This window comes from Chelonia mydas, chromosome 12 (genome assembly GCF_015237465.2).
Source record: "Chelonia mydas isolate rCheMyd1 chromosome 12, rCheMyd1.pri.v2, whole genome shotgun sequence".
Lineage (NCBI taxonomy): Eukaryota > Metazoa > Chordata > Testudines > Cheloniidae > Chelonia > Chelonia mydas.
The window spans coordinates 23,332,192-23,344,383 of record NC_051252.2 but is presented as its reverse complement, the minus strand read 5'-3'; the positions used below and the strand labels follow the sequence as shown (position 1 = coordinate 23,344,383).

At 47.5% G+C, this 12,192-nt stretch overlaps 1 protein-coding gene across 1 annotated transcript; it reads left to right on the top strand.

Moving 5' to 3' along the window:
* The first annotated feature begins 2,185 nt into the window (after nucleotides 1–2,185).
* Nucleotides 2,186–10,172, top strand: CEBPA (CCAAT enhancer binding protein alpha). The gene has a single exon (XM_043526022.1). The coding sequence runs from the start codon at nucleotides 7,546–7,548 to the stop codon at nucleotides 8,506–8,508; it is 963 nt and encodes a 320-aa protein (XP_043381957.1). The 5' UTR covers nucleotides 2,186–7,545; the 3' UTR covers nucleotides 8,509–10,172.
* Nucleotides 10,173–12,192: the final 2,020 nt, after the last annotated feature.

Here is a 12,192-nt window from a genome sequence, read left to right as displayed (position 1 = left end):
ATTCTGTTAATCCATAAAGTGCCATTAAACAAAAAAAGAAAGGAATGCAGTTTTCTGTGATCATTTATTTTAAAGGAAATGTCTTTTAAGATACGTCAATTTAACTTTTCCTTTGGCTTATTTGCATAGTTAAGGCAAATCTTTGGGGGAAATAAACAGATGCTATGACTGTGGGGAAAGCGGAAGAGAAGAGGTTTTAAGAAGTTGCACCAGTGCAATTGTTAGACGGTGCCGTGGTTAGCATGCTAGCTTAGGACTTGGGACACCTGGGCTCAATCCTTTGCACTGTCACTGACTTCCTATGTGACCTTGGGTAAGTCACTCCATCTTTCTGTGCTTCAGCTCCCCACCTGTAAAATGGGGGATAATAGCACTTTTGTGCCTCAGAGGGCTGCTGTGAAGATAAATCCACTAACGCTTGTAAGACAGTCAGGTAATGGGAACTACATAAGTAGCCAAGATAGATGGTTGAAAAGTAAGTGCAGACAGGAGATGGGGGAGGTAGTGGGTAAATTGTAGTAAAGGATGAAAAACAATGAATGAATGGGTGGAGATGGGGGAACTATGGAAGAAAACTGATAATGGATACAGACTGATAATAGAATTTTAAAGAATTATAGAGTGAAGTCTGAGACCCATGAAAATGTAATAGAGGTAACTGGGGAAGGAAACAAGGGGGTGGGGGATGAGAAAAAACCGTCACATACTTTCTCATACACCTTTGTGTGTTGTTTGTTTACACTAATTTCTTTGGAGCAGGGACTTGTCTTACTCTATGTCTGTAAAGCCCTCTGCACATCTTGGGCACTATTAAATGGTAAATCAAATAAGATTTTAATAAAAGAGGTGTTGTGTAAGTAAAGGATTGCTAATGATAAAAAGTGGTTCGATTAACTGGTCAACAGCTTATGGTTTTAGGGCCAGATTTTGCAGGACTGCAGGTAACATATTACAGACATGGTGGGTTTTGAGCTACAGTTTTGAAGAGATGAGTAGTAATCAGGGGAGAGGGAACTGGGTAGATGTTTCCTGGTAACTGATACAGCAGCAGCAAAGAAAAACAAAAACAGCAGAGGGAGGTCTCAGAAGAGGCCAGAACTGGCAAAGCATAAGGAGTGAGTAGAACATAGGGAGAGAACTGATTCTGAACTTGGATGGGGAAAGATAGTGGAGGTTTGACGCCTTTCACCCATGTGATGTAAGCACCAAAGAAAATAACCCCCTAATGATAAGTAATTTTTCTCTCACTGGACCAAACGTAGCATGTTATAAGTGATTTTTTTTTTTTTATTGTTGGGATAACCAAGTGCTCAGATACCCCCGGTTCGCTGGCTTTCATGGGAATGGGACTGGGTCTGTAGAGACCATTCCTCTGAGGAGCTCCACATCTGTGTGTGGGAGTGAGGGGATTCCTGTCTACTATGTTATGGAATGGTGATCCAGATCATCCCACCCCCGAAACCCGCCAGAAGGCAGACTAACATGGCTGCTACTCTGAAATCTGGGAAAGGGGGTTTCCACAAGGAAACTTCTCTTTTACTATGGGGTCAGGCTATATGAAGTAGGTAGGCTACATGGCCTGCCACCAACCTGGTGGATCCCCAGGTCTTCATTAACATGAAAACCTTGTGCTTCTGGCTGCTCCCTGGCTCACTGGAAGTGTGGCTTCAATTGAGTCACATTAACAGGCACCATCTCTGGCTGGGGCAGCCACTGGGATCACCAGGGAAGGGCTGTCCATCAAGCTGTACTCTTTTCTGCATGTCTCTGTCCCTTAGCCCTGCCCTTGGAAGGCCAATTCCCCTCTTCCCTACCCATCTAGTCTCGTCCCCCTGCATAGGCAGGGGAAAGGGGAAAGGAGAGGTTAGACTGTGGTGCAATACTGGCTGACTCCTATTTTGCTTCTGCAGCAGGGGGTGGAAGATCTGTGCCCTCAGAGCATAGGTCTAAGCCAGTATATTTACAATACCTTAAGAAAGGAGTGTCAGATTAATAGCCCTTCCTATGGACTTCTTCTGTGGGGCCCTGTTACCACTTTCAAAGTAAAATGTCAGAGTATCTGAAACAAATATTACTAATCACAGCTTTACCCAGTTTATAAAGTTTACCCAGTTAATAAAAAATTAGATGTTATATACTTTGGAGGACATCAAATAGTGATTTGCTTTTTTTTTTTTTTACAATTTACTCAATTTTAAAAAAAATCTTAGGTCTGATCAGAATAATTAAATATTGAATGTCATAGCTTAAAAATATAATTTTGTATTTACATGTGGGCAGGATTTCTGGTTAGTTCATCTAAAGGTTTCTGTCAAATGTTAAATACAATTATATTAATGAAATGTGGGCACACTCCATTCAAATATGAAACACAGATTGACTAAGTATTTGCAGAAGCATCAAGATATGGGCCAGTATTGCTTATATCTACTGCCTCATTATTCAGAACTACCCACTCCCCCCAGTTCATGCACAAAATTATCATTAATGTCAACAGTAGTTGTGCGTGCAAACACAGGACATTCTGGAGCTCTGTTAGTGATGGTGAAATGTCCTTACTTAACAAAGTAATAAAATAAATGTATCTAGTACAATGGGATCCTGGTCCATGGTTGGCGCTCCTGGGTGCTACCACAATACAAAATATAGAATAAGAATAAGCTTTACACTTTGTGTGCACTTTCATACTAGTGGAGCAGAATGAGGAATATTGTACTGGTCATGCAATATGTAAAGCCAAATGGATCCTGCAGCTATATGCACAAGTAAATTGCTTTGAAGTCAATGAGAGTCTGGAGTATGAAATGACTGCAAGGGTAGGTGTGGGAAAAGAAAAGACTTTGGTTTGCTTTGCTATCAAGCTGGCATGTTTAAGGGCCACTAAATTAATTTTAAACCCAAAAAACAATGCATTTGTATTCTTTAATTATTACAATCTGCTCTTTCTTTTCATTTTCTCAGACTCCTCTCCTTACTAGCAGCAATCACAACTGATTTTGTCTAGTTAACTGATAATATTGTTTACAATTCTAGGGCCTTTTTCCTAATAGTTCCTTAGCCTTACAGTTATCAGAGAGCAGGATCTTACTATGAGATGGAAGAATAGCACCCTCAAGAGTTGACAGCAGTGCTGTTCCAGAGATGAAGTGAGCTGTAGCTCATGAAAGCTTATGCTCAAATAAATTTGTTAGTCTCTAAGGTGCCACAGGTACTCCTTTTCTTTTAGTGATGCAATAGGCATCCTTCCTCTTTTGGGCTGAATTCATTAACTCCTTAACATATTTAGCTGAGACCAATAGGTCTGGGGACTGAAATCCTCTCTTCCAAATGCGCTGCTATCCGTCCACAAGTTTGGAAGTGAAAATATGTATTTATATCATCTAGAGAGGTTATCAGTTGCTAGGTTTTCTAGTTTATTAGTTTTCAATTTCTTAGAAAAGTGAGGGACAAAAAAGCAGAACACAATAAGAACAATCTTATTTGTGTAAGGCTGGTGACCGAGTTTGCCTTATATTAAAGTCCATTTAAAATGTAACTAGATCTAAGGAGAAACATGCTAGGCAAACCAGTCAACATGCCTAATTGTAGGGACTTGTTTGGTCGCTTGTTTGGGTGATAATGATGGTAGTTAAGAATAGAATAGAATATGATCCCAAACTTTCAGCCTTTACTTTGAATTTCTTTTAAGTTGTGGGTTCAGATCAAAACTTCAGAATTGTTATAAAATATTAATATGTTTTAAGGGCACTAGTAAATCCAACTGTTGTTGGATTGCAAACATTTTGGTTACACTTGTATGATGCACAGTACAACAATGACCATCCATTTTAAATAGTTAGAGCCTATTGCTGTTGACTTCAATGAAGGATAAGGCCCTTAAAAACCTTGAGGTATAAATTAATCATCAACTGGTAGTCAGAGAGAGATTTCCTCCCAAGGGGCAAAATCCTGGACTCAGACAAATAGTCTCTTTGTTGTGAATGGGGTTACTTGTATAAAGCAAGCAGGAATTAGACACACATTATAGTAATGAATAATTAGGTGCAGTATGGAGGTTTTATAATTTCATCTGAGGTATCCAGACCTGGTTTCTGTGAGAGATTAGAGGACTCATTCTGCATTTGCCTTTCAGAATTCCCATTAAAAGCCCATAGACTTTTGGTTGTGCAAGAACTGCTAGATCGCATTCCACATGGATCACTGGCTCATTCCACTCATGGCAACATTTATATCAATCCTGGTAATCTTTAGGAAGAATTATTTGTGTATCCAGAAAAATCCAAGATGAACTTTACATTATTTTTTTTAATTTTATATTGAAAATGGAGATGTACATTTCTAAATCTGCACATGAGCCTCTTCCCCTGCTGTAATTACTGAATCCATTCTCCAGTCGGAGACTCTAGTACAACTGAGCCCTTAGAACACAGTGTTCTTACTCTTTCTAATCACACAAGATAGAATATTTATTTAGATTCACAATATATAACATATCCCATATAAGAACAGTGTGAATCTCACATTCCAACTTTATTTTCCCTTCAAAACAGTCACTGTCAGATAGTATTAGTGGCATAAAATTCAGCTCCTTTTTGAGCCAGCAACTACCCACAATTTTAGGGCTTTATCCTACATCCCCTCTTACTCATGAGAGGAATCCCAGTGAAGTTAACAGAATTACTAAGGGAGTAAGGCCTATTATAGTGAATAAGAGTTTGCAAAACCAGATTCTTACTGAAAACTTAAAAAAAAAAGAAAGTCAAATTTTTTCTCCTAGATAGTTTGGCAAGGAGTTTCTGGTTTCTTAGTTGGGACCAGGGAATTAAGCAGGGGGAATACAATCTAGTCCTTATAGTACAAGTACTTTACACATATTTATGGAACAGGAAAACAAACTTTTTCAACCCCCTTCCATTTTCACATCTGTCTGGGCAGCATCCCTTAGCCCTTTTAGACCTAGACCTGCTCCCATCGACTCCAATGGCCCTTATGTTTGTTTCATCAAGGCACATTTCCAAGGTGTCTGCTGGAAGTGCGGGATCTATACAGGATAGATAGCAGAACCACACAGCCCCAGGGGAACCCTATGTGGACACACGCTGTCTTGCACCAGAAGGAAATAATGTACATCTTCGCTTCTCCCAAGCCGAGGTCTGACTCTCCTATTATGGCTTTGCCAGGGAGGAGCTATTGTAAGGACATACTGTTCTGGGCACGAAGAGAAGTCACGCTGGCTGGGAAATGCCTGTCCTCTCTCAAAGCCCCCGGTCGGGACAGTCTCAAGGAAATACAGCCAAGGGACAAGCACACAGCCGGGCCCAGCCACGCTCCACGGTTACTGGCCGCCCCAGAGCCCCCTAGGGCGCGAGGTGCAGCCCAGGGGGGCTGCGGGTTTATCGGAGGCGAGCGCTGGCAGCTGGGTCACGCGCGGTGCGGAGCTAGATTGGTGTGTTTGCATTTCGGAACTCGGTCAGTCCAGTGATCTCTGGGGTCCAGATTGTTACAATAGGGCCCGTGCATTTATCGCCGACTTTCTATTGCGAAAGTAATGCGGGCCGTGCCACCCCGCCCCCCGGCACGGGGCAGCGATCGCTCGCAGGGTTGGCAAAGTTAAGGAGCAGAGACATTCCCATTTCGTTTAGCCAGAGGCTGATGGAGCCGCTGGTTACACTAGCAAGACAGGAATGTGTTGGAGAGACCACCCATAATATCACTGCTGGGGCGACCCTGGGTGTAAGTGCCGGGAAACAATCCGCACAGTTACAAAAAGAAACTAGAGGGAGAGGCGCAGGGAGTACTGCATAAACTGCCGCTGGCTTTGGAGCGGGGCCTGTCTGGTTGGTTTGTGGCCTTTCTGCTTTTCCACCCAAACTCTCCCGGCCCAGTATAAATGTGACAGCTAATCAATGTCCCCGTGCACTGAAGCCGAGCGAATGGCTGCTGTCTGGCTTTGGCGATGTTATCAGGCGTGAGACGCAGCTATGTCACACACAGAACTTTGTACGTTGTAAAGATAACATTGACCACAGAGGCCTCATTGCAACCCACCTGGAAAACTCAGCCGCTTTAATCCCTCATAAACCTTTGCCTCCAGGTATCCCGAGGGGTCTCCTTACCCCGAGGTCTACCAGGGGAGCTTTTTATGTGCATTGTATTAAAATAAATCCGCTCCGAGCGGACTCCCCTTTGCCAGCTGCAGTCTGCAGAGAGAAGTGGAATTTCACCCCCGTCCCTGAGGGCTCCGCCTCTATCCAGCCCGATAAGAGGCGACTGCTGGGGCTTCACGGCTGGGTCCTAGTGCCCGCGCGGCTGGTTTTGGGCTTAACGTCAGGCGGTCTCACTTGTCTGACTCCCACTAGGCTCTGTGAGAAGTGCCTGTGTGCGGATTAGGTATTGACAGGGCCGGGTTTGAATCCGGAATCCGCAGCTGAACGAATACTAAGGCGGGTTTCTCACCTGGAAACCACAGTGCCGAGAACTTCTTCAAACTCGGCTGCTCGCTCCTGGAACTGCCAGCGCGGGACCGGAACAACGTGGTGTTTAAACCAGCCTTTGATACTTTCGGCGAACACGATCCCGCTAATATTCCCAGCTCGTGTTTGTAAAACGGGGGGATCGTAGAAGTGGAGGCTTTCCTCTGTAGCGCCCCTGGACTTAACAGGTCGAATTTGTTAGCAAGGACCCACAATTTAAGTGGATGATGGAAATGTGCTGATTTATTTTAGCCAAATTTCTTCTTTCACTCCTGTGCTGAGGAGTGGAAGGAAGGACTTAAAGCACCTTGGGCTGCCACACACGTTTCACAGGGCTTCTTATCAGTGTCCCCAGGTGCGTAACTTTTCCAGCAAGTTTAAACCCAGAGTTCTGCTATCTGGTTCAAGCCTTTGAAGCTATGGGGTGGGGGCGGGGGGACGTTACAATGGTACATTCTGCAGACTGCAAACTCCAAGTTCTCTAGCCTCGCAGTTCCAGGGGAGACAACAACGCCTTGCCCCTGGAAAGGGTATTTAAAGGAGGGATTCTTTACGAGTGGTTTCCCAGGGAGGTGCAGATACGCGCTAGCTGCTGGACCCTGAGCTTTGCTTATCTTCTTGCTAGGGGTGGCTTGTAATATAACTGAGGCAGTCTGGGACGTGTAACACAGGCACTAAGACCCAGCAGCGTTGGCAGCTGCCTTGTGGTCAAAGGTTCCCAGCAGGAGGTTGGACACTAGAGGGCGATCCCCAGCCCTTGTGGGAGTGTATATATACAGCAGGCATAAGACCAAGTCAAGCCATTAGTAATTGAAAGTTAAGAGCAAGGAAGAGCAATTCGGACACGCTGGTGGGAGGGGATCGCCGAGAGCAGGGTAAGCAGTGGCACAAGCTGGTTAAAGTGAGAGGGGAAGTCGGGGCGGCTGACGCTCAAGATCCGCCGGCAGAGGCGCAGGGGGGTGTTCGGTCCCCGGGCTCGGAGAGCTGCACTCAGCCGCCTGGGTCCCCTTCGCCAGCGCGAATCCTGGATTCCAGGAGCCCTTCACCATGCCTGGCAGAGTTTAGATACTCCATGGAGCAAGCCAACTTCTACGAGGTCGATTCCCGGCCGCCGATGAGCAGCAGCCACCTCCAGACTCCGCAGCCCGGCAGCGCCTACAGCTACAGAGAGGCTCCCTCGGCGGCTGCACCTGCTGCGGGAGGCGCGGAGCTGAGCGACATCTGCGAGAACGAGAACTCCATCGACATCAGCGCCTACATCGACCCGGCCGCCTTCAACGACGAGTTCCTGGCCGACCTCTTCCAGCACAGCAAGCAGCAGGAGAAAGCCAAGGCCATCCTGGCCGGGGATTTCGACTTCCACAGCATGCACGGGGCCAGCGCCGCCGCCTTGGGGCAGGGGCACCCGCCGCCGCCGCCGCCGCACCACCCCCAGCAGCTCTTCGGCTGTATGGCCGGATACACGGACAGCAAGCTGGACCCCCTGTACGAGCGCATCGCCGCCCCCGGCTTGCGGCCCCTGGTGATTAAACAGGAGCCCAGGGAGGAGGCGGAGGGCAAGCAGGCGGCTCTGGCTGCCCTCTACCCCCAGCAGCAGCAGCCCCCGTCCCATCTCCAGTACCAGATCGCCCACTGCGCGCAGACCACCATGCACCTCCAGCCGGGGCACCCCACTCCGCCTCCCACCCCGGTGCCCAGCCCGCACCACCCGCACCACCCGAGCAGCCTGCCCGCCGCCGGCGCCCTCAAGCTGATGTCCGCGGATCATCGGGGCAAGTCGAAAAAGTCCGTGGACAAGAGCAGCAGCGAGTACCGGGTGCGCCGGGAGCGCAACAACATCGCGGTGCGCAAGAGCCGGGACAAGGCCAAGCAGCGCAACGCGGAGACGCAGCAGAAGGTGATGGAGCTCACCAGTGACAATGACCGGCTGCGCAAGCGGGTGGAGCAGCTCACCAGGGAGCTGGAGACACTCAGGGGCATCTTCAGACAGCTGCCTGAGAGCTCCTTGGTCAAGGCCATGGGCAACTGCGCGTGAGGCACCCCGGCCCCACCTCCCGCCCCGCTCCAAACAAACTCGGACTTTTGCAAACTCTTGGTGCCATATTCAGATCCCCGCCGGGGTCGAGAGCTGCGGTTCAGCTTGTCTCATGGGGTGGGTTTGGTTTTTAATTATTGACAGATAAAAGAATCCAGGCAGCTGTAGTATTAAACGGTCCGTGCCTTAGGAACGACACGAATAAGCTGAAAAGAAAAAGAAAACGCCCACGTGTCTACGGGGTAAAGACAACCCACGCTGTGCCTTAAAAGTTGGTTGCAAAAGCTCTGTGGGCTTTCTGTTCACATCAGCCTGACAGCTGAGCAAACGGGTAGGGGTCCTGTGCTCTGGGTGGGGTTGGGGCATAATTGGTACTGGCTGGGGAAACGTGTGTGTCTTCCTCCCTAGGGGGGTCTGAGTGGTGAGGGTCGCAGGAGGCTCTGACAGAAAGAAAAGTGGGTGAGACATGACAAGCAACATGGGGAGAATGTATCTGCCTGTTGTTTAGCTCGTTGATCAGTAGGTGAGTGAAAGCTGAGTGCAATCCAGACTCTGTCCCTGTCAGTAAAAAGAACAGGAGGACTTGTGGCACCTTAGAGACTAGCACGTTTATTAGAGCATAAGCTTTCCTGGGCTACAGCCCACTTCATCGGATGCATAGAATGGAACATACAGTAAGATATAGAGATACATACAGAGAAGGTGGAAGTTGCCCTACAAACTGTAAGCGGCGAATTAAGATGAGCTATTTTCAGCGGGAGAAAAAAACTTTTGTAGTGATAATCCAGATGACCCATTTAGACGGTTGACAAGAAGGTGTTAGTCTCTCAGGTGGCACAAGTCCTCCTGTTCTTTTTGCGGATACAGACTAACAGGGCTGCTACTCTGAAACCTGTCCCTGTCAGTGCTGCGGCCTTTCGGGTGAATCTCCCATTCTTTTGTATGTGGGGGAAGGTTTGGTGGACGCTGGGGGCCGTGCAAGCAGATTGTCGTGTCCCGTCCCCCCCCCCTTGTTAGAGGAGACCTGTTGGACAGGAATCCAGGACTGAAAGGGAAAAGCACCTAGCGAAGGAGTCTTGAATATTCTCCTTTAACCAAAACGAAGAGCAGCAATGCCTGTACTGTATGTCGTGACACGGCGAAGCACAAAACAATAAATACCTATCGATGCGGGTATTTACTACGAACTTTCCATGTATTTTACTTTGTTCGAGGATATTAAGCCCCTCTCCAAGTCTGTCTCTTCTGTCCAAGCTGTGCCTCATGTAAGGTGATACCCTTCTGTGTATACTAGCCACACTTTATTTTATTGTATTGCTTAGATCCTTGCCATCACCACTGTCTTCTCTGGTGGCAGAGAGATCATGCCCTTGTGCTGCAGCATTTTTGGTTATGGCTTCTTTAGGGGGCAGGATGCCTCCTAATAACCCAAAGTCTCCCCCTCCGGGGTGTCTGGGATTTGATTACCTTGGGAGTGGGGGCTAGGACACATCCAGTGTCTCTGGGATTTCATTCCCTTTGGGGTCGGGGGAAAGACGGTGCTGCTAGTTAACTGCAGCCCCCTGGACTTTGCATCCTCCCAAGGGAGAGGGAAACAACAAACACGCCCCCTGCTAGCGAGCACTTTTAACCAGCCAGTGCTTTTCCTTATAACATGAGAGAGAGAGAGAAAAAACAAGGAGTCCATTTCAAATATGGGTAATTGGAGAAACGTGCAAGGTGAAGGAGAGTCAATGTTGTTTGCAAGCGTGATATCTGGAAAGCTATGTTGCCTGCGTGTGTGTGTGTGTCTGTGTGTGTTTGTGTGTGTGTGTGTAGATATCTATATCGATATCTCTCTAGCTAATCATCTATCTATACACACACACACAATGGTGAATGATGAACCGGAAAAAAACTGCATATAAAGTTTGTCGAAATCCTGGTTACATTCATAAATAAACAGTATATATTCTACCATAATCATCTCCTTGTGTCTTTTCCGCTTTTTCTCTTGGGCTGTACATGAAGGAAAATGTTTCCCTTTCGCTGAAACATGAATCTTTCTCTTCCTCCCCATCCACATGCACCCTGCTATGAATGGGAATTTGAATGTACACCTTGAGCTTAAAAGAATCATTTAGCCCCAGAGAAATAATTACCTTTTTGATCTTTCAGAGCCTGGCAGTATTATTACTGTTTATGATTTTAAAATGTGCTTTAGTTAATCACTCCCAAATCTGACCGGTTTAATCGTGGGCAGTGAGTGACACGGGGTTTTCTGAGGCTGTCCAAACTGGAATGGCCACGGGGGTCACCCCTTCCCAAATGCTTAACAAATTACTGTGCTGAAGAAGAACAAAATGATGAGAAGAAAGTCAATTGTCATTGCTGTAAGAGCAATGCTACCCTTGATTATCTCTTCCCTAGCAAAGGAAGATGACCAGTCCCTTGGGATGCGTTGACAGTGAACTGACTGGCTCTTGTGGGTTGGTAACACCGGAGGATCTAGGGGCAGTTATCTTGTTTAGTTCAGAACAACCATGTTAACAGCGACCTGTTCTGTGCTGCTTTCCCAGGCCTGGAGAAAACTGGTATGTTTGGAGCATGGGAGGGAGCATCCTAGAACTTCTGGGATTGAAAAGCCATTTTAAAAGCACTTCTATCCTGGTTGTGCCGCCCCCCCCCCAATACTTCTCTTCACTGGAGAGATTGGGGTTGCTGGGGGGCAGGCCTGGGCTCTGGTCATAGCTAGTTGCATCTCTGAGGCTCAAAGGTTATAATGTTGCATTTAAGCAATGCAAAAAGATACAGGATTGAGTGCTCTTCCAAAATACACAGAGCTGGTAATTCCTAGTGCCTGTGCCCTTTGACCTCTGTAGGTTAGCTAAAAATAATCTGGAAACCTGTGGGTGAGATACTGACAGTCTGGAGAAGCTGCAGAATGAGGACAGCGCTGGCCTGTGATTACAAAGCAGAGGCAATCCTTGAGCCCAAAGGGGTGGAGGGAACTGATCAGGTGATCCAGTGTTAACTCGCTATATAATTAATAGTGGCCATTTGGAGATGAATAGTCCGGGGAAAGGGAGAGGGATGGTGCAAATGGATCTGAACATTCCTTACGGCCTCTCCATTCATGTGCACATTGAGGGCCCGATCTTGTTGCCAAAGGGAGTTCTGCCTGAGCAGGGGGTGTGTGTGTGTGTGTGTGTGTGTGACCCACAGGACACGTTGCTCGTCAGTGCTCTAGGGGCCGAGCGCCCCAGCCCCAGTCATGGCATCGAGCGGGGTCACCGCAGCGCTGCCCGGCAGCGAGATGTGAGTCGACATTTGCACCCGTTGCGAGTGGATTAGGAACAGGCCGTCACAAGCCGCTCACAGACTTCCTACTGTCTGAAAGCTGAACTCCAGAGCTCCCTGCGTCTAGCTCTTCTCGGGTCACTCCGGGAAGGATTTGGGGCTCCTGGCTTTGCGTCCCCTCTCCCATTTTTATTATGAAACCCACAGGAAGGTGTATACACACACTCACACACACGCACATTTTATACCATGCACTGCTCGGCCTCGAAGTCGTTGGTTTTAGCCCAGCCTGGGTCTCCGGCCCCGTTGTTCTGCAGGAAGTTTGTGTTCCCGTCCCAGGCACTGCTCGGGTTTGCGTTCCTGGCTCCCGGCAGCTGTGTCTGTGTTTTCACAAGGGGGATTAGC

Excerpts from the sequence above, each read along its gene's own strand:
- CEBPA (XM_043526022.1), top strand. The coding sequence starts at position 7,546 with ATGGAGCAAGCCAACTTCTACGAGGTCGATTCCCGGCCGCCGATGAGC.